This window comes from Cyanistes caeruleus, unplaced genomic scaffold, assembly GCF_971803275.1.
Source record: "Cyanistes caeruleus unplaced genomic scaffold, bCyaCae1.hap1.1 HAP1_SCAFFOLD_100, whole genome shotgun sequence".
Lineage (NCBI taxonomy): Eukaryota > Metazoa > Chordata > Aves > Passeriformes > Paridae > Cyanistes > Cyanistes caeruleus.
Genome location: NW_028255902.1, coordinates 560,260 through 588,151, shown reverse-complemented (window position 1 = coordinate 588,151; position 27,892 = coordinate 560,260). Strand labels below are relative to the sequence as shown.

General features: G+C 52.1%; 2 protein-coding genes across 2 annotated transcripts in view; one reads left to right on the top strand and one right to left on the bottom strand.

Moving 5' to 3' along the window:
* LOC111944905 (serine/threonine-protein kinase pim-1-like) overlaps positions 1-25,483 on the bottom strand; it is a 44,951-nt gene extending 19,468 nt beyond the window's left edge. Inside the window, exons 1-4 of the mRNA XM_086873512.1 lie at positions 25,423-25,483; positions 19,475-19,581; positions 19,314-19,364; positions 18,743-19,109 (exon numbers count right to left, since the gene is read on the bottom strand). Coding sequence (XP_086729638.1) covers positions 18,743-19,109; positions 19,314-19,364; positions 19,475-19,581; positions 25,423-25,483 — 586 coding nt within the window. The remainder of the gene's footprint in view (positions 1-18,742; positions 19,110-19,313; positions 19,365-19,474; positions 19,582-25,422) is intronic.
* LOC147646378 (uncharacterized) lies at positions 7,723-10,217 on the top strand. The gene is made up of 2 exons (XM_086873540.1): positions 7,723-8,074; positions 8,261-10,217. Exons 1-2 carry the CDS (start codon positions 7,930-7,932, stop codon positions 9,265-9,267), a joined length of 1,152 nt encoding a protein of 383 aa, XP_086729666.1. The 5' UTR covers positions 7,723-7,929; the 3' UTR covers positions 9,268-10,217.
* Positions 25,484-27,892: the final 2,409 nt, after the last annotated feature.

Below are 27,892 nucleotides of genomic sequence, written 5' to 3'. Positions count from 1 at the left end.
CAGTCCATGTCCATGGGGTCCCTGGCTGGGATCCCCTTCCAGCGCCGCCGCAGCGAGCGGGGCCGGGCGGAGCCGAGCCGGGATCTTGGGATAGCCAGGGCTGGATATTGGGATAGCCAGAGCTTGGGTATTGGGATAGCCAGAGCCGGGATCTTGGGATAGCCAGGGCTGGGATATTGGGATAGCCAGGGCTGGGATATTGGGATAGGCAGGGCTGGGATATTGGGATAGGCAGGGCTGGGATATTGGGATAGGCAGGGCTGGGATCTTGGGATAGCCAGAGCTGGGATATTGGGATAGCCAGGGCTGGGATATTGGGATAGCCAGGGCTGGGATATTGGGATAGCCAGGGCTGGGATATTGGGATAGCCAGGGCTGGGATCTTGGGATAGCCAGAGCTGGGATATTGGGATAGCCAGGGCTGGGATATTGGGATAGCCAGGGCTGGGATATTGGGATAGCCAGGGCTGGGATATTGGGATAGGCAGGGCTGGGATATTGGGATAGGCAGGGCTGGGATATTGGGATAGGCAGGGCTGGGATCTTGGGATAGCCAGAGCTGGGATATTGGGATAGCCAGGGCTGGGATATTGGGATAGCCAGGGCTGGGATATTGGGATAGCCAGGGCTGGGATATTGGGATAGCCAGGGCTGGGATCTTGGGATAGCCAGAGCTGGGATATTGGGATAGCCAGGGCTGGGATATTGGGATAGCCAGGGCTGGGATATTGGGATAGCCAGGGCTGGGATATTGGGATAGCCAGGGCCGGCACAAGGAGCGGCACCGGCACGGGGCCAGCGGGGAGCTGCAGATGCTGCAGCAGCGGCACAGCCAGAGCGGGGCTGAGCGGGGGGAGCCGGGGCTGGGGGATCTGTGGGGCTGCGATGGCAACTGTGGCACCGCCATGGGGATCCCTGAGTTCCAGGCTGAGGGATTAACAAATTCCCTGGCTCACAGCTGCAGGGAATGTCTCCAGAAATATGTCAGATATGGGCGGGAGGCGCTGGAGTGTAAAGGTGGGGTGGGCAGAATTCCCATGGGAATATGGGAATGGGAATGTGGGATTTGGGAGGGCAAATCCATGGCTGGGAAATCCATGGAAATTCCATGGATGGATCTCAGACATCCCATTCCCAGGGGATGTCCAAGGATGGACCCCACTGCTGTCCCATTCCCGTGTGAACTCTGTAGATGTATCTCACTGCGATGCCATTCCCATAGAATTCCATGGGCAGATCTCCCCATCCCACTGCCATGGGAGCTCCAATCCAGTTCCCCTCCAAACCCATCCTGCGGGTCACCCTGTTTTTTGCCATCCCCAGCCCCCACAAGACTCCTGGGGGCCCCCCCATGACCTACCCAGCCCCCCCCAGACTCGTCCTGGGTTCCCCCTCATCCCCCCCACAACGGGAATTCCTGGATGTCCCCCTGTGTCCCCTCCCCCAGGACTTTGGGGGTCCCACCCGACCTGTCCGTGCACCCCAGATTTCTTCCACAGCCCCCCTGTGATGGTGGAGGGTGGGGGCCGAGTGCTGGTGCCCCCCTGCCTGCAGCAGATCCAGCGGTGAGGGCAGTTCGGGGGGTCCCTCAGCATTTGGGGTCCCTGGGATTTGGGGTGACCCCCCGGGCCCCCCAGGATCTCCCTGAACACGCTGACGCTGCCCGTGCGCAGTGAGAAGGTTCAAACCCGGCACGGGGTCCCCAGCACTGCCACCCGCATTGCCCAGGTACCCCCAAACCTGCCGAGAACCCCCAAAGCCCCCAGGACACCCCAACCTCCCCTGATCCCAAACACAGCCCTGGATGCTCCAAAAACTCCCCAAAACCGCAAAACCCCATACAGACATTGAGAAGGTTCATACCTGTCATGGGGTCCCCATGTCCATCACCAGCAGGTTCCCCAAAACAGCCTTGAGATCCCAAATTCCACTCCCGGGATCGCCCAAATTCCCTCATCAGGACCCCTGTAAACCCCCTTGGGAACTCCCAAAAAACCACCATGGCCCCAAAAATTCCCAGAACTTCCGAAAACCCCCAGGAAACCCTCACAAAGGTTTATACCCCGCATGGAGACCCCATCACCTTCATCGGCATCACCCAGGTACCCCCAAACCCCTCCCGGGACCCCCAACCCCTCCTGGGCTCCACTGCCGGAACCAACGGGAGCGGTGTTGCCCTTTTAAGAAGAGTTACAGTGGGACCCGACAACACCGGGGGCCCTTAAAGCGGCCATGGTAGAGAGAACCCCCAAAATCCACCCTGGGGGACAAAACATCCCCTACAGGGGCTTGGGGTGGGGACACCCCTAAAAATGTCACTTAAAGCCGTCATGATCCCCCCTCAAAAGGGGCTTGTGGGGCTGCGGCCGCACAAACACCCTAAAATGGGGAGGAAAAAACACCCCTGTAGTGGTGGGATCCCCCCCAAAAAAACCTGAAAAAGAGAAAAACTCCTCTTGAGAGGGGCCTGAAGACCCTGGAAGGCCCTGGAAGAGGGACAAGATCCCCTCCTGTGCTGGGGCCTCCCCGAGCCGGGAACTCTCCCGTTCCTGCACTCGGGGGAGCCCCGAACGACGGCGGCTCCTGGGCTGAGCCCCCCTCAGCCGGGACTGCGGGGGAACTGGGGGGGCTGGGACGGGGCTTGGGGCTCCTGGGGTGAACTGGGGGACCCTCAGTGCTCCCACCTCCCCCTGTTCCCCTGTTCTGCCCCGTTCCCATTGTTCCCCCAAAGCTCCGCTGCCCCCAGCTCGGTTTGGGGGGGACCCAGCCCTTTCCCATCGTGTCCCGGCCCGGCCCCGCTCACCCGAGGGCTCCGAACCACGCACAGGGACAGAGGAGGGACAGAGGGGGAGGAAGAGGAGGGACAGAGCAGGAGGAAGAGGAGGAGCAGGAGGAGGAAGAGCTGGAGCAGGCAGAGGAGGCTCCACCTGCGCTCCCCGCTCTCTGCATCTGCAGCTCCTTCGGGACCATCGCCCCCCATCCCGCAGGTGCCCGGGGAGGGGGAGCTCGCCCCAAATACCCCGGGGCTCCCTGGCTTTGGGGTTTTTGGGGGGGATGTTTGGGGATGGCAGGGCTCCAGAGCCGAGCCGCAGATGCCCCTCGGGGGCACCCCGGGGGTCCCCGGGAGGTGTTTTTGGGGGGTCCCGGTGGCGGTGGCGGCAGAGCCCCGGCAAAGGGGCCGGGGGGATGCGGGTCCGGCATGGCCGGGAAAGGGGTTCGGGGCTCCCGGTGCCGGCAGTGGCTGCTCCCAGCATTGCCCAGTTGCTCACCCCGTGTGGCTCCAGTTTCCTCTGCGCCCCACGATAAGCCAAATCACTCCCAGTCATGCCCTATTAGAGTACAATTTGTCTCCATTTTATCCCATTTTTCCACATTTTTATCCAGTTTTCCCCATTTTTATCTCATTTTTCCCCATTTTTGCTCTATTTTCCTAATTTTTATCCCATTTTCATATAGTTTTTGTCATTTTTATCCTATTTTTTGTTTTTCACCAGCTTTTCCCCCATTTTTTCCCTTTTTCCTCCATTTCTGCCTTTTCTATCTCATTTTTCCTCCGTTTTCTCAGTTTTTTCTGATTTTTTTCCTATTTTTCCTCCATTCTTATTCAATTTTTCCCCATGTTTTCCTATTTTTCCCCCAATTTTTTTCCTTTTTTACTCTATTTTTTTCCCCATTTCCCCATTTTACGCTATTGTTGCTCCATTTTTCCCCAGTTTTTTCCCCATGTTCTCTCCTAGTTTCCCTATTTTCTTCCATTTTTCCCCCATTTTTGCCTCATTTTTACCATTTTTATTACCATTTTTACCCCAGTTTTCCCCATTATTTTCCTCATTTTTATCCTGGTTTTATCTCATTTTTCCACAATTTTATCCCAATTTTCTTCCTTTTCTTTCTCACATTTTTCCCTGTTTTTTCTCCATTTCCATCCCATTTTCCTCAATTTTTTCCTATTTTTATCCCATTTTTTTCCTATTTTTTCCCCATTTTGGCTCCATTTTCCTCCATTTTGCTCCACTTTTCCTCCCATTTTTCTCACTTTTCCCCCATATTTTTGTAGTTTTCCCCAACTTTTCCCCATTCTTCCTCCATTTCTATCCTATTTTTACCCATTTCCCCCTATCTTCCCCATTTAATTATCCCAAAAATTGACATTTGAGGAAAAAATAGAAATTTTGGTGCTTTGGGGGCAAAACTCCATGAATTTGAATCATAGCTTTCCCATGATTTTTCCATGATTTCTCCATGATTTCCCCATGATTTCCAGCCAGAAAGAGGCGTGGGATTTATCCGAACATTCTGGAACCTTGAAAAGGACCAGATCATCAACCTTCCCAAAAATCTGGACCAGCTCGTCCACAATTCCACCTTTCCCCACTCCCTGGATTCCCAGATCTGGAAATTCTTCAGCGACCTCCCAGGTAGGCAATTCCTAAAATTTCATGGAAAAATGGGATTGGGGGATTTCATCCTGGTTTTTTTTCTGATTATTCCCATTTTTTCCCAATATTTTCCTTAATTTTTTCTCTCTTTTTTCCCCCACTTTTTCCTGATTTTTCCCTCATTTTACCGTGAATTTTTCCCAAATTTTTCCTGGTTTATTTCCCAGTTTTTTCTCAAATTTTCCTGATTTTCCCCTGATTTTTCCCAGTTTTTCCTGATTTTTCCCTCTCCTTTTCCCAAAATTTTCTGTCTTTTTCCCAACTTTTTCTCAAATTTTTCTGTAATTTTTCTGGTATTTCCCCTTTTTTTCCCAATTTTTTCTGTTTTTCCCAATTTTTTCCCTGATTTTCCTCCATTTTTTAAACTTTTTTGTCTGATTTTTTTCCCTGATTTTTTCCAGGTTTTATTCTTTTTTATTTTCCTGGTTTTCCTCTAATTTTTCACAATTTTTTTACACTTTTTTTTCACATTTTTTTCTGGATTTTTCCCTCTGATTTGTCCCAGTATTTCCCCTTTTTTTTTAATTTTTCCTGATTTTTTTATGTTCATTTCCTAAATATTTTCTGGCTTTTTCCTAATTTTTTTCCCATTTTTCCAAGGTTTTTTTTCCCCTCTTTCTTTTCCTCATTTTTTCCTTGATTTTTTTTCCCATTTTTTTCCTGATTTTTCCCCCATTTTTTCCAGATTTTTCCCTCTTCTTTTCGCAATTTTTTCTTGCTTATTCTCCAGTTGTTTCACAATTTTTCCCTGATTTTTTCCTGTATTTCCTAATTTTTTTCCTGATTTTTCCTGATTATTTTCATGATTTTTTTCGTTTTCTGATTGTTTTCCCAATTTTTTCCCAATTGTTTCTAAAACTTTTCCTTCATTTTTGTGTTTTTTCCCATTTCTTTTTCCCTTTTTATTTCCTGATTTTTCCCTTTTCCTTTCCCAAATTTTTGTGGTTTTCCCCAGTCATTTTCCTGAGTTTTTTGCAATTTTTTCTCAAATATTTCTGTTTTTTCCTTGATTTTTCCAATATTTTTCCCAGTTTTTTCCTGATTTTTCCTAGGATCTTTTCGGCTTTCTTTTCTTAATACTTTCCCTGATTTTTCACCGTTTTTTTCATGTATTTCCCATTTTTCCTGATTTTTCTCTCTTCCTTTCCCAATTTTTTTTCTAGCTTTTTCCAAATTTTTTCTCAAATTTCCGTAATTTTCCCCTGATTTTTCCTGTGTTTTTTCCCGATTTTCTCCCGTTTTTTCCCATTTTTTTCCCATATTTTAACCTCTTGATTTTCCATATTTTCTCCAATTTTTCCAAGTTCTTTCCCAGTTTTTTTTCTGATTTTCTGATTTTTTCCCATTTTTTCTGGTTTTTCATGTTGTTTCCTTCTTTTCCTATTTGTCCAGATTTTTCCCCATTTTTCCCATTTTTTCCTTGAGTTTTCTCTTTTTTCCCCTAAATGTTTCCTGGTTCTCCCCAATTTTTTGTCAAATTTTTTGATTTCACCCTGATTTTTTTCTGTTTTTTCCCTTCCATTTTCCTTGAATTTATCCTGTTTTGCCATTTTTTCCCCAATTTTCCAATTTCTTCCACACTCCCAGTATGATCCCAGTCACTCCCAGTCTAATCCCAGTCACTCCCAGTCTAATCCCAGTCACTCCCAGGATGAGGCCAGTGGCCCCCAGTTGCTCCCTGGCAGTGCCAGTGTGACCCCAGTAGCCTCCAGTGGGATCCCTGGGACTCCCTGTCTCTCCCAGTATATCCCAGTCAGCCCCAGCACGCTCCCAGTCATTCCCAGCTCCTCCCAGTTGCTCTCAGCATGATCCCAGTTGTTCCCAGCCACTCCCAGTCAATCCCAGTATGATTCCAGTCACCCTCAGTGGGATCCCAGTCTCAGCCAGCATGGACCCAGCTGCTCTCACTGTGATCCCAGTATGATCCCAGTTGAGTATGATCCCAGAATAGTTGCAATTGTTCCCAGTTCCTCCTGGTATGATCCCAGTTGTCCCTGGAATAGTCCCAGTCCATCTCAGCAGGGTCCCACTCACTCCCAGTTTCTCCCAGTGTGGTTCCAGCTGTTCCCAGTATGGTCACAGACACTCCCAGTATATCCCAGCTGCCCTCAGCATGCTTCTGCTCATTCCCAGTCATTCCCAGTTACCCCAGCATGGTTCCAGTTACCCCAGTCCAAACCAGTCCCTGCCAGTGCTGCCACTCCTGGGATCCCCCAGCCCTCTCTGTGTTCCCCCCTCCCACATCTCCCCAGAGGAGCCCCAAGGGCTGGCAGTCCCCAGCCAGGGTCCCCAGCCAGCCCCAGGTTGGATCTGCAGCCCCCAATTTTCCCAGTTTCCCTCTCCTTTTCCCCGGGCCGGGTTCCCCCCGTCCCCAGCGGGTGGGAGCAGCGGAGAGCCCCGCGCTGCCCATCCCGACCTGTCCCGGCTCCATCCCCGCTCCTGCCGTGGGCTGTGAGGGGTTTGGGAACGGGGCACCGAGGGTGTCACTGCTCCTGGGGGAGGAGGAGGAGGAGGGATGGAAGAGGAGGGATGAAGAAGGAGAGGGAGAAGGGATAGAAGCAGGAGAAGGAGCTGGCGATAGGGAGGAGAAGGAGGAGGGATGGAAGGAGAGGAGAGGGAGGAAGATGTTGTAAATACTCCACAAACCCTTTCATTCTTGTCCCCCATGGGGATGTGTCCGCCCTTCACAGAACACGGGTGGGAAGGGGTCTCAAAATATATCCAACATGGACCTAAGGTATTTTAGACAAAGAAGGGTCAGACTTACGAGACGTGGTCCTGGGTTCATTGTATGTGGAGCGCCCGGGGCAAGAGAGAGGCTGAGATTCCTTGGGTGCTGTCTCTTAAACTTGGGGGAGGGGGTGGCCAGGGGATACAGGGGGGTTACAGCCAGTGGGATGGGGAAAAGAAAAGGGAGGGTAGGTAGGGACTGACCTTATACAACACCAAGGGTGAGTTCTTCCCCTGGGACAGACCATAATTGTTTAAATGAACTTCAACAGGAAGAGGAGGGACAAAGAAGGATCAGGGAAAGGAGAAGGAACCAAGAGGTCAAGAACTCCCTGAATTTACAGTCCCCCACCTGTGGGATCATCACCCCCCATCCCAAAGGTGCCCCGAGAGGAGGAGCTCAGCCCAGATATCCTGGGGGGTCCCTGGGTTGGGTTTTTTGGGAGGGGATATTTCCGACTTAATGACTGCAAAGCTGAGTGGAAAATGCCCCTTGTGGAGACACTGGGGGGTCCCAGCATCCCTAAGTGGGGAGATGGAAATGGGGGGAGCTTTTCAGATTCCTGGCACTCCCAGCAGCCTGGGGAGGGATTGAGTAAACAGGGGACCCCCAATACAAGCGTGACCCCCAGCAGCTGGGACGGGGGGAACCTCTGAACACCAAGGGGAAAGACCAGAGATGGGGAACTCCTGGGAGACATTTTCAGGGCTGAATCTTGATGTTTTGGAGGTTTTTATGGGTAGCTTGTGATTTCTAAAGATGGACTTGGGCAGGAGGAACACCCTATTCCAATGTGCTCATGAACTGTATTTTTCCCCAAACCAGGATTTTCCATTCCCAAACCTTGGCTGGATGGAGAAGGAGGCTGCGAGGAAGAGGAAGATGCCCCAGGACACCCAGGCAGGTGAGGAGGAAGTCAGTGCCCCTTTCCCCCTCTCTCCTGCTCCATCTCCCAGCCCAGCCTGGCCCCCGGCTGCAGGACAACCCCGCTGCCGACGCCGTCCTGCCGGGGACGCACTGGGGAGATCTCCTTCCCCTTCCCTCTGGCACGGAGACAAATCCCATCCTCTGCTTGTCCTTCCTCCCCCAGACCAGGAGCTGAGGATGGAGACCAGGGAGGACAAATCCCCACGGCAGAACCTCATGGAAGGGGCTGATTTGAGCAGCTCCACAGTGCAGGAATCCAGTGGGGAGGGAAATCCACAGAGATCCCGCAGGAGGAGGGGCTCCAAACCCATCCCAGGGTGCTCTGAGGAGGAAAGACCCACCCTGTGCTGGGAAGGCGGCCGGAGATCCAGCCAGGGCTCTGAGCTGGTGGTCCATGAGCAGCTTCAGGATGGGGAGAAGCGCTACAAGTGCTTGGAGTGTGGGAAGAGCTTCAGCCGGAGCTCATTCCTGATCTGCCACCAGATGATCCACACTGGGGAATGGGCCTATGAATGTGGAGAATGTGGGAAGGGCTTCAGCTGCAACTCCAAACTCATCACCCACCAGCGCATCCACACTGGGGAGAGGCCCTACGAGTGTCCCGAGTGTGGGAAGAGGTTTCAGACCAGCTCCCATCTCCTCAGGCACCAGCGGATTCACACGGATGAGAGGCCCTTCCTCTGTCCTGACTGTGGGGAGGGCTTCAAGCGAAACTCCCACGTCATCAGGCACCGGCGCATCCACACTGGGGAGAGACCCTATGAGTGTGGGGAATGTGGGAAGAGCTTCACCCAGAGCTCCAGCCTGACTATCCACCAGAGGACTCACACTGGGGAACATCCCTATGACTGTGAGAAATGTGGGATGACCTTCATATGGAGGAAACAACTGACCATCCACCAGATGATCCACACTGGGGAGAGGCCCTACGAGTGTCTCCAGTGTGGGAAGAGGTTTCAGACCAGCTCCCATCTCCTCCAGCACCAGCGGATTCACACGGATGAGAGGCCCTTCCGCTGCCCCGACTGCAGGAAGGGCTTCAAGCACAACTCCCACCTCATCACCCACCGGCGCATCCACACTGGGGAGAGGCCCTACGAGTGTCCCCAGTGTGGGAAGAGCTTCTCCTGGAGCTCTGCCTTGACCCAACACCAACGGAGGCACCGGTAAGGGAAGCCCTGTGAGTGCCCCAAGTGCAGAAAGGTGTCCATGCGCTGCTCCAGCTCCATCCCCCATCAGAGGACCCACATTGGGCAGAGCCCTGATGACCCACGTTCCCAGTGATCTGTGTTGGGAAGACACTGAGCTGGTGGTCATTTTGATTTGGCCCTAATTTTCTTTTGATTCATCTTCATTCCTTTAAAACAGACAAAATTTGGGTAAAAGTCTACAGATTCATCAAAGGCATCTAAAACATCTCTTTTACTAGTGCTTGAAGGGAATCTGGTATTCAGGGAGATAATGGAAAGGGTTTTGGGGGTATTTGGTATATTTGTCTTCATCTCTTGGCACGCAAGGAGATGAGCGAGTTCTATCTGTCACCTCAAAACTACTCAGTGCCATTGAAATCTACTCAATCCCACCCAAAATTGCTGGATTCCACTGTCCTGCAGGGTGTGTTGCCTTAAGTTTTAGCTTTCATATTTTTCAAATTCTGCACTGCCTGAGTTTGTAGCTTTGAACTTCCTATTAAGTGTTAGTGAGCTCTCTTCACAGAGTAGGTAGACAAAACAATTCCTTTACTAGCTTGATACCAAGGACAGTCATTATAAGTTCCATGTCCAAAAGTATGAACAAGTCTGGACTGAAGAGAGAAAACAAGAAGGATGGGACTTCATCATCTGAAGCTCTAATTGGACCATGAACCCAAATACAGAGATGGATCTAAACTTCTAAAAATATGCGACCTTGTGATCAGTTGTCCATTTGTGTGACACTTGTTTTTGGTCCATCTTGGGTGTAGCCCTGGCCAGGCTCTTGTTGTATCTTGTTGGCCAGGCACAAGTTGTATCCTTTAAGGCCTTTTAATAAACTTTATACCTAACTCTGTCCAGCCTCTGTTCTAGGTCAGCCTTCTAAAGGCATCAGGTGGAATGGGGTTGGAAGGGGATTGGGCAAAATGGGATGCAAATCAGGAGGGGTGAGATGGGTATTGGGTGAGATGGAGTTTGGGAGGTGTGAAATGAGGAAAGTAAGGCTTGGGAAGGGAGTCTTGATGTCCAGGTCCAGCAGAGATGGGATGGGTTGGGGTTGGGATTTGGGAGGTGGGGTGGGGTCTGCAATGAGACAGCCAAAGTTTGGGGATAATGATCAAAGGGGGAGCCCATTACTGAGTGAGTTTTCGGATATTTCACATTCCTGAAGAGATTTTGGGGTATCTCACATTTCTGAGGCAGTTTTGGGGCACTCCCCAGCTCTTGGGGTGTTCCTGAGAGCAGCTCCATGGAGCCCCATTGCCAGGGCTGGTTGCCATGGGCTCAAGCTCAGAGCTGTAGCCAGAGTGCGTTGCCTCAGCGCTGGAGAGCAGAGAAATGATGAATGGCCCCAGACATCTCCAGGGTGTGTTTGGGGGCAGAGCAAGTTCTGCCTGTGTGGGGCGGTCACTGCCCCAGCTCAGCCACTGCAGCCTCTGCTCCAGCCCCAAAGTGGCTGCCAAGCCCCTGGCACCCCAAAAACCCCAGCTGGGAGAGGGAGCAGAGCAGGTGAGGCTGTGACACGGGTGTGACACTGACATGTGCCACGGCCCTGGAGCGCACAGCAGCTGAGATGGCGCTGGATCCAAGGCTGACTGTGGATCTCTGTCCCTCTCTCTTCCCCTGACTTCAGTTTTCAAAATCTGGATAGCTTGAAGTTGGATGGGTTGGACGAGTTGGCTCAGTCTGTGCTTAGTGAAGTGATTTCCTCTAATTGCATGCAGCTTTATGATTTCCCAAGTACCTCATTCTCTAAAGTTTGCAGCTGAAAGTTTGTTCCCCACCCTCCTGAGAAGTTTGTTGTTTTCTCCCATGCACTGCCCGAGGGGATCGAGGTACCTCAGGTCCCTTTCCAGCAGGGCCCGAGTGAGCTTGGGGCACAGCACAGGAACTGCAATGCTGAGCCAGGCCTGGCTGGGTTGGAGGAAGCAGAAAGGCCAAGCCCTGAGCCCAGGCCTGGCCCAGCAGGGCCTGTCCCTCACGGGTGGCTCGGGGCTCTTTGTGGGGCAGTGGGATGTGAGGGGCAGCAAGGACAAATGCCATAAACCTGCGAGCCCTGCCAGCCTCCTCAGGGAGGGCCGAGGGAGGAGCAAAGACCTTCCTGGGGCTGTGCCCTGGGCCAGGAGGGATTGTGCCAGTGGAGCTGACCCTAAATTTCTTCTCCCAGGCAGCTTTAGGACACGGAACGTGGAGAAGCCAGAGCCAACTCTCAGCCTTCCACAGTCCTCCAGTAGAATCCTGTGTGGGGAGCAGCCTGGGAGCAGGGTTTGTGTGTCAGGGGAGGGGAATTCAGAGCCCTTTTCTCCCCCATGGGCTGAGGATCTGCATTTTCAATGGCCCTGCAGCTGCCAAAGGGGCCTTTTTCACCCAGCTGAGAACAGTTCTGCTGATAGCCTGTCCTAAACCAGTTTTTCCTGCAAATTTGCCTATGAAGCCTCATTTTTTGTAGCCTCAGGTCTTGTGTGCATGCAGGTGTCTCAACTGAAGGGTGGAAAGGATCTGCTGGGAGGAGTCCCCTTTATCTTGTTTCTTTGGTGGTTTTAATTTTATTTTTTTTTAATTGAATCCTGCTGTCAGCTGTGTGCAGAGCTGGGTAACTGTGTGTGACACTTGTCTGTGGCACTGTGGGGGTGGCCAAGGGCACCTTCCCCGAGCTGTGTGCAGAGGAATCCACAGCAGCCCAGGCCGGGGGTGCTCAGTGGCCGCTCAGTTCCGCTGACTGGACGCGGCTCTGGCCGCTTCCCTTGGAGCATCTCCAGGGAGGGAACGCTGGGGCTGCTGGCCCGGCTGTGCTGTCACTGCCAGGGGAACGCTGGGGCTGCTGGCCCGGCTGTGCTGTCACTGCCAGGGGAACGCTGGGGCTGCTGGCCCGGCTGTGCTGTCACTGCCAGGGGAACGCTGGGGCTGCTGGCCCGGCTGTGCTGGCACTGCCAGGGGAACGCTGGGGCTGCTGTCCCGGCTGTGCTGTCACTGCCAGGGGAACGCTGGGGCTGCTGGCCCGGCTGTGCTGTCACTGCCAGGGGAACGCTGGGGCTGCTGGCCCGGCTGTGCTGTCACTGCCAGGGGAACGCTGGGGCTGCCCCGCTCCTGCCCCACCCCATCAGCTCTGCCAGCGCCTCCAGGGGACACAAAGGCTGAGCCCAAGGGTGAGAGTTGCACAAGGGGCTGAGCTGGCATCTGGGACCCATTGGGATCATGGAGTGCAGCCCCCGGCCCTGCACAGACACCCCAACAATCGCAGCCTGTGCAGCCCTGGCAGCGCTGGCCAAAGGCTCCTGGAGCTGCGGCAGCCTCGGGGCCGTGCCCATTCCCTGGGGAGCCTGGGCACTGCCCCAGCCCCCTGCGGGGGAAGAAGCTTTTGCTCATCTCCAGCCCAGCCCTGCCCTGGCCCAGCTCCAGCCGTTCCCTCGGCTCCTGTCCCTGCTCACCTGGGCAGAGATCAGAGCTTGCCCACAGAAGCTGTGGCTGCCCCTGGATCCCTGGAAGTGTCCAAGGCCAGGTTGGACGGGGCTTGGAGCAGCCTGGGATAGTGGAAGGTGTCCCTGCCCATGGCAAGTGGTGGAATGAGATGAACTTTAAGGTCTCTTCCAAGCCAAGGCATTCTGTGATTCTGTGATTTTTGGAGAGATGCTGAAGCTCTGGCTCAGCTTTATCCCAGCAAATGTCTGGACCCAGCAGCAGCCATGGGTGGGATCATCTCCTCCTCCCTCTTGCTGTGGCTGTAACTCACCCAAGGGCAGTGTCATAAATGAAATTGAAATTTGGACAGCTAGGGCTATTGGGTTAACAGCAGTGTAATAACAAGAAAAACATTTTACCATTTAGTGAATTGAATACAAGAATCCAATTTAATTAAAGAATATAATTTAGTGGATTAAGTAGCAATTTGATATAGAAGGAATACAATTTAGTAAAAGAGTACAATTTAGTGAATATATTCATATATATATACATATGTGTATGTATGTATGAATATATATATGAATATAGCTTGCCAGTAATTATGATTAAAGCATAAGCAAAACTGACCGGGGTACGGAGAGGGCTTCTCAACCCCCTTACATATGAAATAAAGCAATTCAAACTAAACATATACTGTATGCTTATACATATTCATTCATGTTTCCAGTAAGTCTCATCTTACTTCTGATTCTTTAATTTTACATCACTGTTCTTCATGGTGCATGCTTCACTTGTTGCTACGGGGTCTTCAGTCTTCTTTTGGTGGTCTTTTGACGAAGGCTTACACTCATCCTCATTGTCCTCTGGATAACCTCACAGGCTGTGTGTGCGTAATAAGCGTTGTGTTATGTAAGTGAGCATTGTGCTCCACTAATTAGTCTTATATTTTATAATTTTCAGGCCCTATACCTAAAGTCATTCCAACGTTATCCATCTCAAGGTTGATTTTGTCTTAGGGCATTTCTTATCTCAAAACTACATCCTGTATCTTAATTTTAACATGTAACATCTGTAGAGGGGTACATCTGCCTTGTAACACCAATTCCCTTGATTGCTTCTAATAATAACTTTACAAATAGTTACACTTTAGTTAGCACGAATCATTTCCATTTGTTACAGGAGGGTGTGAAAACAGGAGCATTGTTTGGTGTGGCCTCCTCTCTGCCTTTCACACCTTTCAGTGCTTTGAGCCAGCCAAGAGCTTTCTCCAGGAGTGCAATGAAGCAGCTGTTGCTGCTCCCAGCTCTGGCTCTTCCCAGTCTCTGCCCCTGCCTGGTTTTGTCCCTCTTGCTGTGCCCTCTGTTCCCCCAGGGGGCTGCCCCAGGCTGAGGGATCAGATGCAGGCACTGCTGCTGCTCCCTGGGGACCAGCCCCAGTTTGGTTGTTGCTGTCAGTGCCAGCAGAAGCGGTGGCTGGAGCAGCGGGTGCTGACAGTGGCCCAAGGCCCGGGGCTGGAGGGGTCCCTGGGCTGGGGCTGGGAGGGAGCTGCCCCTTGTTCTCCCTCTGCCTCCCGCAGAGCTGGGCCGGGCACAAGTGGGGCAGCAGAGCCAACAGGGAGCCTGCGAGTCTCTTGCAGCCGTGCCTGCTCAGAGTTTGGCCTTGGAGCTTCAGGTGGGCAAAGGCAGCTGCTCTGCTCCCTCTGCGTGTGCCCGTGTTCAGCAGTGCTGCTCCATCAGTCTGTGCCCAGCAACGGGGAAAAGCCTCAGCCCTGCAGGGCCAGGAGCTGCCGGGCTCTGCCTGAGCAGCTCAGCCAGCGGGAAGGGAGCTGCTCCACACGGGAACCAGGAGCAAAGGACGTGCCTTTTCTAGGACTTGTTTTCTGTAAAAACAAAAAACAAAGCAACAAAAACGAACAAAAAAAATACGAAAAAAATATGAAAGATAAAAATTACTCCCAAATGTGTAGTGAAAAATCTTCTATAACTCTGGAGTAAGAAAGAGGTAACTGATCTTTTGAAAAAGAGAACTCAGCTTTGATTTTAGTTACTTAGTTTGTACACGTGGAAAGGATCCATTAGCTGCCTTCCTTTACAGATTTGATGGATGTTTTCCAATATTAAGATATTTTACACTGCAGTTAAAGGAATAGGAAATTGAAATACATGTTCTTCATGACTGTGTCTTGAGTGTAAATATTTTGCAGTTTGAAACTTGGACCTAAAGTGTTGCAAATGGAAGTGATAAATCCCAATGGACTGAGGGAATGCAGCTTTTCCTATGGGATGTGCAGCACTCCAAGGACTTCCTCAGTGGGGCTGTGGCTGCTTGGAGCTTTGTCCTGTGCCACTCCGGGATGTCATGAAATGGGACTTCACCTGCCACCAGCCCAGGCCACGCTCTGCCACCCCAGCTCCTTGGACCTTGTGTCCCCAAAGAAGACACAAGGTGTTTCTGCTGCTCCACCTTTGCACAGATCCACAGAGAGCTGGGACTATCCCAAGTCTCGTGTCTCCATTGTGCCATATTCCTAAAGAACCAGCAGCCCATCCCGACGAATATGGTGAGTTATGTGAATGGTTGTCAGCTCCCTTTCCTGCCTAGAAATCCTGAAACTGCTTCTAAATGCTGTTCCCTTCAGCTCTTGGACACCTACTGACACAGAGCTGGGAAAAAAATGCCCTGGCCATGGCTTACAAGGTGAGTTCTGCCAAAGTTAGAGCTCTGTGGGAAATCTCTATCCATCCCTATCCTTTTAATATATCTGTACGTGGGGGTGTGCATGGATGTGTCTTGTATGGAAAGGAAGGAGTGTGCAAACAGCGTGACTGACACTTTCACTCTCTGTGTTCATTCCATACTCATGGGTACAAAGATATTATGGAAACCTTTGCAAGGACAGAGCTTCTGTCCATGGATACAGAGACATCCAAGAGCCCCTGGCACAGACAGACCCTTCTGTCCATGGATACAGAGACATCCAAGAGCCCCTGGCACAGACAGACATTGCTGCTCTTCAGCCACTGGCAGGATGAGTCCCTGAGACTGGGGCTTGGCCTTCCTCGTGGTGAGGGGCATCAAGGAAGGCTGCAGTGTGATGGAGACTGTGATGGGCTGGGAACTCACTGGGGGAAAGGAGGGAGCAGTTGTGAAGTAAAAGGCAGGTGGGGGAGAGAACTGTTCAGGGAAGGGCTGAGCTACAGCTTGAGCAAGATGAAAAATGTCATTTGGGGTCATCCCAGATGGATTTCATTTCAGAAGTCATGGAACAAGTTTAATTTTTGGGGGGTGTCATGTTTTCCCTTGGAGGTGGACACTCTGCAGACTTGAGCTGCATTGCCAAAATGCTCAGGTCTCTGCTGCAGGTCACAGCGTTTCTTCTTTGGCTGATCCCGGCCCAGTGCTGAGCCCAGCAGAGCCCTGGCAGAGCCCAGAGCAGCCTCAGCATCCGCAGAGCCCGGCTGCAAGGAGAGAAAGCAGAAACCGCCCGTCAGCTGAAGGCTCCTGTCACCTTGTCCCAGCCAGCCGCGGTGCCCAGGCCATGCTGGCCGTGCTCAGAGCTGGGCCCAGAGCTGCCCATCACTGCTGCCTTGGGGAGCAGAGCAGGAGGGCAGGACATGTGCCCAGCCTGCAGCCAGCCACGGCAGATCCAGCCCCTCAGCAGCTGCCCAGAGCGGGATGCTCCTGTGCCCGCTGCCATCTCCCAAAAGCTCTTGTCCCACCCATGCCAAGGAGATGAGGACCCACCTCACACCATCCGCTGCCACAAGAAAAGCTGGTCCCAAACGATGTCCTCAGTCTTCTCCAAGGGCACGGCCCATCCACGCCACAGCTGGTCCCAAGCACTTCCTGATCCAGACTGGACCCCACCTGGAACGCTTCCTTTAGAAAAACAAACAACAAATTAATGAAAATAGGTTACAGACAAAAAGGGGAAACAAGAAAACTGGTAAAAAATGTTATGTCTGTCAGGAGCTTGAGGAAGGCCCAACCCCTACATTCTGGGGAAAAACCCACCCATGGGTGAGAGAAGCCCATGCTTTCTCCCTTCCTCCCTGCACTGTCCCCCAAAATCATGGTGATCCCAAAGCAAAGCAGGGAGTGGAGCAGCCCAAGCCCTTCCTTGCCTGCACAGCAAAGCAGCCGTGCTCAGGTTCTGGAGTCCCACCTGTGCTCCTGCCATGGGGGTTTGTTTGTGTCGGGCTGGCTGCCCCAGCCCCAGCCCGGGGCACGGTGGGTGCTGGGGGCTGTTGGCAGGGCCAGGATCCCACTCCCATTTCGTAACCACCCCAGCCCACGTCCCCAGCCCTGCCAAAAACCAGCTGGGCAGTCACTGAGGAATCAGCTGCATCTGCCCCAGCAAAGGGGAAACCTTTGGTTCCCGGCCAATGCACAAATCTGGGAGCATCCCCCTGGGTCTGGACTTACCTGAAAATTCCCTGTGGAGCCTGGCTTTGAAGAAGGTGCCAGAATCAAAGTCCATCATCGCCAGCTCCCACTGGCCAGGTGCAGGAAGAGGTTGTCATCCTTGCTGTTGTCCTCCATGTCTCCAGCAGCAGCAGCAGCAGCCCCACCTGGTACAGCTTCTCCAGGGGCTCCTTCTTCCCTGGGGTGACACCAGGCTGTCAGGGTTCTGCCCAGGGCCCGGCTGTCAGTGAAGCAGGACAAGCAAAACCAGCTCAGATGGTGCCCACCAGTGCTGGGCAGAGCAGCTCAGCTCCAGCACAAGGGCTGTGTGTTCCCATTCGATGACCCCAGTGCAGTGACACAGGCAGGACAAAAAAGTCTGGGTTTCTTTGCTGCCGATTGCCAGGGCATGTGTGGAGCTGTAACTTACCAGGTCCCTGCATCACTGTGCCTGTGGCTCTCTCCCTTCTTCTAGGGCTGATGAATATCCTGCATCCAGGGATCACAGGACAGGTCTTCTAATGAGGGCCTGTCCAAGGAGTTCAGGGATAAACACCACCTGATCAGAACTTGGCAATCTGGGGAGAGAAACCACAAACCACTGGTCAGTTGGAGAAGGCTCCTGTCGGCTTTGCCCCACTATTCCCGTGCCCAGGCCACGCTGGATGTGCTCAGAGCTGGGCCTAAACTTTCCCATCAATTCTTTGCTTTGGAGGAGAGCAGGAGAGCAGGACATGTGCCACCTCCTCAGCAGCTGCCAGAGCGGGATGCTCACGAGCCCGCTGCTGTCTCCCAGCACTGGTGTTCCCCCCGTGCCCAGAGATGAGGATCCACCTTGGGAGAGCCGTTGTGGCAGCGGGAGCTGGCCCCATCTGATGTTCCTGCCCCTCCTGAAAGGGTGCTCCCCGCAGACCATCTCGTGCAGCAGGATGCCCAGGGACCAGACGGTCGCTGCCTCGCCATGGTACCAGCCGAAGTCGTTCCATTCCGGGGGGCTGTATGACGGTGTTCCTATGGAATATGGATGGAGCTCATCAGGGGGATGCTGCTGCTCCCAGAGCCTGGCCCCAGCATCCCTGGGCATGTGGGGGCTGCCCCAGTGGCACACGGGGTGACCTGCTGCCCTCTCGCCAGCACCTGGGACTTGGGTACAAACCCGGGGTTGGAAAAGAAGCCACTGGTGTTGGAAGAGGGCAGCAGAAACCCTGGCAAGGCCCGACCATGACACACAAAGGGAAATACCCACTCAGTGCTGGGGAAAAACCACACCCACATCCTCCCTGCTGGCATTGCCCAAAAAATATCTTGAACCAAGGCAAACCAGGTGAGCAGAGCAGTCCAAGCCCATTCTCACCTGTACACCAAACCAGCTGGTGCACAGGTTCTGCCACCCCGTCTCTGCTATCCCCACCCACGGGGGATTTTGTCAGGCTGGCTGCCGCATCCCCAGCCCCAGTCCTGAGCAGAGTGGCAGGCAAAGGCTGCCAGCAGGGATGGAAGATGGGTCCTCACCCAGCTCTGCTCAAAAGCAACTTGGCTGAAGAATCAGTCCTGGGACTGGCAGCAAAAGGGAGAATCCCTGCTGCCACACCCAGGTTGGGCCAGGAGATGCCAGGACCGGGATCACCACCCCTGTGTGGGCTCACCTGCAAATTGAGTGTAGGCTGTGTCCTGCAGGTAGGTGCCACAGCCGAAGTCAATCAGTTTTGCCTCGCCGGTGTCCAGGTCTACCAAGACGTTCTCAGGTTTGATATCTCGGTGCAGGACCCCGCAGCTGGTGCAGTGCCGCACGGCCGCCAGCACCTGCTGGAACAGCTCCCGCGCCTCTTCCTCGGACAGGAACCTCCGTGCCCGAATGAAACGTCGCAGGTCCTGACACCGCTCCGGGCGCTCCAGCACCATCACGATGGTGTTGGGGAGCTCAAACCATTCCAGCAGCTGCACCACACCGGGGAAGCCTGTGGACACCTTGTCCAGCAGCACTATCTCCAGGGGTGCGCTGGTGCCGTCGGGCTGCGGGAGGAGCACGGTGCCGTCAGTGGGGCTGAGGCCGTGCCAGGGCTCGGGAAGCCCTCAGCCAGCCCGGGATGCTCTGTGCCCTCCGCTGGCCCCACGCCCGCTCTCCCTGCAGGTGTCCTGGCGGCTCCCACCCTGCCGGGCCCCGGCTCATCCCCGCCCGGCACGGCCCGGCTTCTGCCGCTGGCCCCGCTCACTCACCAGCTCGCCCCAGTGCCGGACGCGGTTCCGTGGCACCTTTTTGATGGCCACCTGCAAGCCAAAGGGAACAGCGGATTCAGCTCACCGCCCACCGTGTCCAGCCCCATCCTCCTCCTCCGCCCCCTCCTCCTCCTCCGCCCGCCGCCGGCCCCTCTGCTCACCGGGAGTCCGTCCGAGAGCCGAGTGGCCGCAAAAACTCTGCCAAAGCCGCCGCGCCCCAGCAGTGACCCCACTCGGTAGCGCTGCTGCAGGGCCTGCTGCGCCTTCCCTGGGGAAGAGACGCGGCCGTCAGTGCTCGGCCCGGGGCCAGGAACGGCCCCCGAGCGCTCCCCGAGCTCCCCGGGCCGGGCACCCGCAGGCGTTCCCTCATTGGAACGCGACAGCGGCGGAGCTCGGGCCGGGGAAGCCGCAGCGGAGGCGGCGGCAGCGGCCGCACCGCCTGTGTCCTCCGCGGGCCCCGGGAGGAGCCGGGGCCGGGGTCGGGGCCGGGGCCGGGGCCGGGGCCGGGGCCGGGGTCGGGGTCGGGGTCGGGCCAGGCGGAGCCAAAGGGCAGCGATGCCGCCCCAGTCCCTGGCACTGATGCCCGCCCAGCAGCGCCAGCGCCAGGCGAAGAGGAGACCTCGGCGGGATGGGCGGAGACGGGGCCGGGGCCGGGGCAGCCCCACCCGGGGCCGGGGGCGGGCTGGGGGCATGGCCCGGGTGGGCACGGGGAAAGAGGAAAGTGGGAGATGAGGGGGCACTGGGAAAGGGAGACCGGGAGAGGATGCGGGACCGCGGGAGAGGGAGAGGAGAGACAGAAAATTTTTAAATTCGCTTCTTGCTGCTGCCGCCGCTGCTGCTGCTGCTGCTGCTGCCGCCGCTGCCGCTGCAACTGAAGCACCGGGGCCGTTTGTCCCCGTGTCCGTTTGTCCGTTGCCCGCTCGGCCCCGCCCCGAGCCCCGCGCTCCCCGGGCAGCCCCTGAGCCTGGCCAAACACGGCAACTTTGCCCTGCTGAGCCAAGAGCCAGAGTCTGGACTCCTGCACAGGGGCACAGCAATGCCCTTGGCTGCTGCTGTGCCTTGTCCCTGCTGAGGCTCAGACACCGTCTGAGCACATTCCCTGAATGCAGAATTTGTACCTGAGCCAAGCACTGCACTTGTGTCTCCAGCATTGCCTTCCAAGGAAAACAGGGCAAGGCAAACTGGCTATAGCTCAGGGTATTTTACAGTGTCTAAAACTTGCCAAGTCTCAGATCTTAGAGGTGAGAGCCATTTGGAATGAATGGGATGGAGAAACAGTGCAAGATGGAAAAGGGAAACATAAAAACAGAGAATAGAGAAAAAAAAAAGAGAAAAATAGAAAATAACATATTGTTAATTTCTTTGGATTTTATTTTCATTTCTTAAAAAAGCCGTTTCAATTTTCCCAGAATCTTCTCCCCAGTCCTGTCTGTTCTTTCCAAAATCCTGTCCTGGAGAACAAGGCGCAGCTCCTGTCACAAGATGTGCCCCCAGCTGCAGCTTCTCTTGGCTTCCCACACTGTGAGTGCAGCACAACTCTTGCAGCAAAGCAGGACAAATGTTTGAAGAACTTGACAACTTGTTCTTTCTTTTCCTTGTGGACAGGGGAGTTGTGCCATTGGTGAGGTTTTCATTGTTCCTCTTCTACCCAAAGAAAACATGATGGGCTGCCAGGAATTGTTGGGGAATACAAGCCTGGCTGAATGTGGAGAAAGAATCTCCAGAGCCTGCAGCCAGCAGTGGAGAGCTCATCATTCCAACAGCCCCATGGACATCTGGAAAGTGATCTGGAACATGAAGATGGGCTGACAGAGGGAGTTTGTTTCTGTGTTCAGTTGAGATGATTCTACATCTCTTGCACTGGGAGAAATCAAGAGCACAATCAGTTGATGATAAGCAGCAGAACACGATAAGCTGGAGCTCTCAGTGGATGAGAGAAAGAATGTGAAAAGGAGAAATGCAGGGAATGACTTGGTGAACTTTGTGTGTAAGAAGGGTCATTTTTTCCTAATAATTCCCATTTCATTCCCTTTGCTTTTATCCTTTTAACCAGGCCAATTGCATCTCAGATTCCCCAGGAAATGAGAACCCTGAGCTTGTGGAGCTGCCTGAAAGGTGCCCTGTTCCTTTTTCTTCTGCTGCTCAGAAGAAACAATGAAGCGAGTTGGGAAGTTCTGGTTTTTCTTTCTCCTGGTGGATTTTTTCATTTTATTTGCCACTGCAGAGGCAATTTCTGTGATGGCCTCTGTCAGTTGATTCTATTTCAGCAGCAGCAGCAGCAGCAACAGGGCTGTGTTTGAGCACTGCAAATGTGACCTGTGTGGCTTTAATTCCCCTCGACTTAGTGCTCAGGGACTTGGGAGCATTTTGATCTCTACTGATCATGATGCCTGAAACAAAAATCCTGAGTTCCCCGTGACAAAAGCACAGTGGGTAGCACTGATTGAAAGAGGCAATTGCAGCTGTACTGCTAAAATTCAAGTGGCAAGCAGAAGAGGGGCAAGAGCAGCCGGGATCTACAACTGCCATGACAGATGTAAATTACTTAATTTTGTGGGACTTTTCTGCACTTTTGTGGGATTTTTCTGGATTATTGTGGTATTTTTCTTGAATTTTATGGAATTTCTTGTGGATTTTAGTGGAAATTTGAGGAGATTTTGTGGGATCTTTCTAGAATTTGGTGGGGTTTTGAGAAGATTTCTGCAATTTTGTGGGATTTTTCTGCAATTTTCGGGGTTTTTTCTTAGATTTTCTGTGATTTTTCTTAGATTTTGTGGAAATTTGTGGAGATTTTGTGATATGTTTCTGGAATTAGTTAAGGTTTTGAGAAGATTTAGGCAATTTTGGGAAATTTTTCTGGAACTTTGTGGGATCTTTCTTGATTTTTGTGGGATATTGAGGAGATTTTGTGAAATGTTTCTAGAATTTTGAAGGGTTTTGAGAAGACAAGAAGAATTTAGTGTGAGATTTTTCATAGATTTTGTGGAATTATGTGAAGGTTTTGTGTGATTTCGCTGGAATTTTCTCAAATTTTGAGAAAATTCGAAGTTTTTTGTGGGATTTTTCTTGAATTTTAGGGGATTTTGAGGAGACTTGAAGAATTTTGAGGGATTTTTCTCAGATTTTGTGGAAATTTGTGGAGATTTGGTGGGATGTTTCTGGAATTTGTGAATGTTTTGAGAACATTTAGGGAATTGTAAGGGTTTTTTCTGCAACTTTGTGGGATTTTCCTTAAATTTTGTAAGATATTGGGGAGATTTTGTGAAAGTTTTGTGGAATTTTGTGGGATTTTGAGGAGACATGAAGGATTTTGAGGTGTTTTCTTAGGTTTTCTGGAAATTTGTGGGGATTTTGTGGGATGTTACTGGAATTTCGTAGGGTTTTGAGAAGCTTTCAGCAGTTTTGTTGGAGTTTTTTCTTGAATTTTGTGGGATTTTGAGGAGACATAAAGAATTATGAGGGATTTTTCTTTGATTTTGTGGTATTTTGTGGAGATTTGGTGGGATGTTTCTGGAATTTTCTGATGTTTTGTAAACATTAAATGAACTGTGTGGGATATTTCTGCAATTTGGTGGGATTTTTCTTGAATTTTGTTGAATATTGAAGAGATTTTGTGGAAGTTTTGTGGAATTTTGAGGGATTTTGAGGAGACATGAAGGATTTTGAGGTATTTTCTTAGGTTTTGTGGAAATTTGTAGGGATTTTTTGGGATGTTTCTGCAATTAGTTGGGCTTTTGAGAAGCTTTCGGCCATTTTGTGGGATTTTTCTGGAATTTTGTTGGATATTGAGGAGACATGAAGAATTATGAGGGATTTTTCTTAGCTTCTTTGGAATTTTGTGGAGATTTGGTTGGACGTTTCTGGAATTTGTTAGAGTTTTGGGAAGATTTAGGGAATTTTGTGAGATATTTTTCTGGAATCTTGAGAGATTTTGAGGTGACTTTATGAATTGTGAGGGATGTTTCTTAGATTTTGTGGAAATTAGTTTAGATTTGGTGGGATGTTTCTGGAATTTGGTGGGATTTTTTTGTACTGTTGTGGAATTTTCTGGGTTTTTTTGAGATTTTGAGGAGACTTGAACAATTGTGAGGGATTTTTCTTAGATTTTGTGCTATTTTGTGGAGATTTTTTGGGATGTTTCTGAAATTTGATAGGGTTTTGAGGACATTTAGGGAATAGTATGGGATTTTTCTGCAATTTGGTGGGATTTTTCTTGAATTTTGTGGGATATTCAGGAGATTTTGTGAGACATTTGTGGAATTTGGTAGGGTTTTGGGAAGATTCAGGTTTTTTTTTTTTATTTTTATGGGATTTTGCAAAAATTGATATAATTTTTTGGCATTTTTCCGTTATTTTCTGGTATTTTGAGAATTTAAGAATTTTGAGGGATTTTTCTTAGATTTTGTGGAAATTTGTGGAGATTGTGTGTGATTTTTCTGGAGTTTGATAGCGTTTTGAGAAGATTTAGGGAATTGTGTGTGATTTTTCTGCAATTATGTGGGATTTTTTTTTAAATTTGTAGGATATTGAGGAGATTTTGTCTTGGTTCTAGATGACAGGTGTCTGCTAGGGAGAGCCGGTGCCTCCCTTGGAATGAAAGAATGTAGACCCCCTCCCTCCAAATTAATATAGTTTTTAAATCAAGGTGCCTTTAGGCAGAGATCTGGGGGTAGGAATAACAGTTCTTTACTAGTATAACCAGGCAAACAAACAACAATAACTTCAGCATTAACAAGAAAACAGAACCAGGGGCCCTGTGACAGCTTTCTTGGCTGAGACGGGATGGAGGAGAGGCTTTGTTTCACAAACCCCCTCGGGCGGGCAGTCCCGGTGCTCCTGCAGGGCTCTGAGGAACACTCAGCTGGAACAGCAGGGATGAGCTGAGATCCTGGGCCGGTGGCTGAGGTGGATCAGCAGCTCCACGGCGGTGCCTGGCACTGCTACACGTCCCGGCAGGACAGGGGGTGTGAGGTCACCAACAAAGAGGGAAGAAGGAGAAGCAGCAGCAGCTCTTTGTGGGTGATGGCAAAATTCCCTTCTCTCTATCGCAGCAGCTCTGCGACCCAGAAAAAAAATTGTCTTTCCCCAAAGCCGAAGAAAGCCAGCTAAAAACTGTCCCCACACTCCTTTCCTGCCCCCTTCCCTGCCTGGGCCCAGCCACCCTTTGTCCTTTGTCGAGCACCCACCAAGTACCCACAGTTAGGTTGTCCCCTCAACTAATGGGTAAAAATTCCACCGGCAAGCCAGAAAAAAAAGGACACCTAACCCCCAACACAACTCCTGGATTCCAGCAATGTTCAGATAGAAATCCCAAGAGGAGGCAGGGTCAAGATGTGTGCTTGCCTTGTGCTCAGCCTTAAATACCCCTTGGTCTTCCTGGGCCCTTTCCCCAGGTGGGATTTCCGGTCATTTGGTCACTCAGGAGCTGGTCTGGGGGCTCCAGAGGTGGGTGAGGAGCATTGCCTTTGGTGTGCCAGGGACTGGCAGACACTGCAGGGCTGGGATACAGGCTCTGGGGGGATTGGGGTTCCAGGGCAGTGCAGTGCTGGGGTTACAGGGCAGGACAAGGCTGGACCTGCCCCTTCCTCCCCTTTGAAACACAAAATGTTTCCAGCCAACAATCTTCTTCAGTCTCTCACAACAGTCTCTCCTCCAGTCTCTCACAACAGGCAAAGCTGGAGGTGGAATCCCAATTTTGGTCATGGGCACCTGGCTGAGAAGGACAATTCTTTTCCATAGGAAGGAAAGAGGCACAGGGTTTGGAAAGCAGGTGAGAGCTGGACATCAGGAGGCCAAGGCCAGCCCAATTTGTCAGTAATGGCAGATTTTGTCTGGGAGCAGTCTTTGGATATAGCAGTCATTTGGAATGTTGGAGGTGGAATCCAAATTTTGGCCATGGATGCTTGGAGAAGCAGGACAGTTTTTTCCTGTAGGAAGGAATTCACAGTACCTTAGTGAATTTAGTGTTTTAATAGCAGATGAGAAGAGACCCTCAACATGTCAAGGTCAGTTGGACCAGTCAGGAGGCCCCTGGGAGGCCAAACCAGCCAGACCTGTTCTGTGTTCCCTTGATTTTATGGGGCCCCATGGAGTCACAATGGACCCTTACTTCCATGGGGCCCTTCAGTGTCATAATGGTGCTGTGATTCCATGGGATCCTGCAGTGTCATAGTGGAGCACTGATTATAAGAAGACCTGCAGTGTCACAGTGGACCCTTGATTCCATTGAGTTCCACAGTGTCACAATGGCCTCAGGATCCATCAGGCCCTGCAGTGTCACAATGGTCCCAGCGATTCCATGAGGCCTTGCAGTGTCACAATGGTCTCTGTGGTCCCACAGGCCCCTCAATGTCACGTGACTCCTCTGTCCCATGAGGCCTGAAATGTCACAATGGACCTTGGCGGTTTGCAGTGTCACAAAGGTCTCCTCTGGCTCCACAGTGTCACCCTGGACCTTTGGTTCCATGCAGCCCTGCAGTGTCACAAAGGCCTCTTGGTTTCACGAGGCCCCACAGGATCCCAATGGTCCTCTTGGTTCTGTGGGGACCACAATGGTCTCACTGGTTCCATGAGGTCTCACAGTGTCACAATGCTTTTTTTATTTCATGGTGCCCCACAGTGTCACAGATGTCCCTTGGTTCCATGGGGCCCTGTGCTGGTGCATTCCCCCCTCCCCTTCTCAGGCCGCCCTGCCAGCTGAGAAATGCTCCTTGGGCCTGGGCCTTGGCCAACAGCCCCTGGGCTCAGCTCCTCTGCAGCTCATCAGAAACACTGTCTGCTCCCAGGCACTGCTGCTGCCCAAGCAGCTCCTGCTTGCTTCAGGAGCAGCCCTGGGAACTGTTCCTGTTCCCTGCGTGGCACAACATCCCTGTTCTCAGCCTTGCAAAGAAAGCTGTTGATGCCAAGTGCGGCCAGGATGAAACATTGCTGTGCCTGAAGCCCCTCTCTTGGGGCCCTACAAACAGCGCTCCAAAAGGAGCCCCTTGCAGCTCTCCTGGGCCAGCCACCTCCCTCGGAGTGGGGCCTCTGTGAGCCGGGAACTCTCCCGTTTGCTGCACTCGGGGCATCCCCGAACAAGGACGGAGCCTGGGCCGATCCCCCCACTCCTCCAGGCTCAGCCCTTGGCCCGCTGGGGAGATGCCAAAGCATCCGCAGGGAGCATTTCCCTGCCCTGCAGGGGAATTTCTCACAGCTGCCTTGCACTGCCTCTTTGTGTCTGTGTGCACACACCAGTGCTGTGCCCTGGCAAATGTGGCAGAAATGCTGCTCTCGGAGGGGCTGGAGTGCCTTGGAGATCTGAGTCAGCCAGGCCTGTGAGTGAGGGTAAGTCACAAGGTATAAGCTAAGTTCAATGCTGCCTAGTGTTCTTCTTTTGCTCCATTGTTAGGATTAATATAAATTATGAGCTAATTAAAATACTGTTTAGTATTATTCCTCTGCTAATTTGATAAGTCATAGGTTGTGAGTTAGGTTAAACACAGTAAATGCTGTATTATAATTAGCAAAATGTTTTGCTAAATTGTGACATTTGAGGTTTCATTTAAGGTTAAGGTATAACTGAAGTCCTGTTAAGTTTGAGCTCTGTTAAGTGAGCCAACTCTGGGTTGTTATCATGTGTTGTCACACAACTGTACTGTGATGTCACAGAAGACTGTGATGTCAAAAATTCAACCTGTGATGTCACAGTCTGTTCTGTGATGTCACAGAGCCACCCTCGATGATGGCAGTGTCTGCTCAATGGCCTCACACCATCCTTTATGATGTCACAGCCAGCTCTGTGATGTCATAACCCATCAGTGATGTCACACAACCATCTCTGTGACGTCATACAGATACCCTGTAATGTCATAGCACATACTTTGACCTCACAACCAGGTCTAGGATGTCATAAAGCCATGTCATGATGTCACAGCCATATATGTGATGTCACACAGTCCCCTCTATGATGCCATAGCTGCTCAGTGAGGTCACACAACAAACTCTGTGATGTCACAACCCCATCTGTGACCTCACACAACCCACTCAGAGCTGTCACACAGCCCCTTTCTGACATCACAGCTGCTCTGGGGCTCCAGGACACAGCCACAGAGGTGCTGCTGGGACACAGCCCCCTCTGGCACATCCCACAGCCCCTGCCAGTGCTGAGCCCCTGGCAGCTCTGTCTGGGCCTGCTCTCTGTGTCCCTGAGCTGCCCTGGCAGGGCCCCAGCCCTGCTGGGCTGTGCTCAGGAGCTGCTCCTGGCCAGAGCTGTCTCCCTGTTGCTATGGTCTGTTCCCATGGCAACATCTGCCCCATTGTTATGGTCTGATTCCATGGTAACCATAACCAGTCCCCTGTTGCTATGCTATTTACATGACAACCATCACAGCCCCTGTTGCTATGGTCAGTCCCTTGGCAGCTCCATGGAGACCCCATGCCAGGGGTGGTTGCCATGGACACCAGCTCAGGCCTGGAGCCAGAGCCCGTTGCCATGGCAACCATTTACAGTCCCATCCCCAGGCTCATGGGATCCCAGAGCCACAGAATTGGCTGAGTTGGGAGGGAGCCATGGGGATCCTCCAGTCCAACTGCTGGCCCTG

What these genes read in the sequence shown, in the direction of transcription:
- LOC147646378 (XM_086873540.1), top strand. Translation starts at nt 7,930, where the DNA reads ATGGACTTGGGCAGGAGGAACACCCTATTCCAATGTGCTCATGAACTG. An exon ending in GCCCCAGGACACCCAGGCAG is followed by an intron (nt 8,075 to 8,260) that starts GTGAGGAGGAAG and finishes TTCCTCCCCCAG; the next exon opens with ACCAGGAGCTGAGGATGGAG.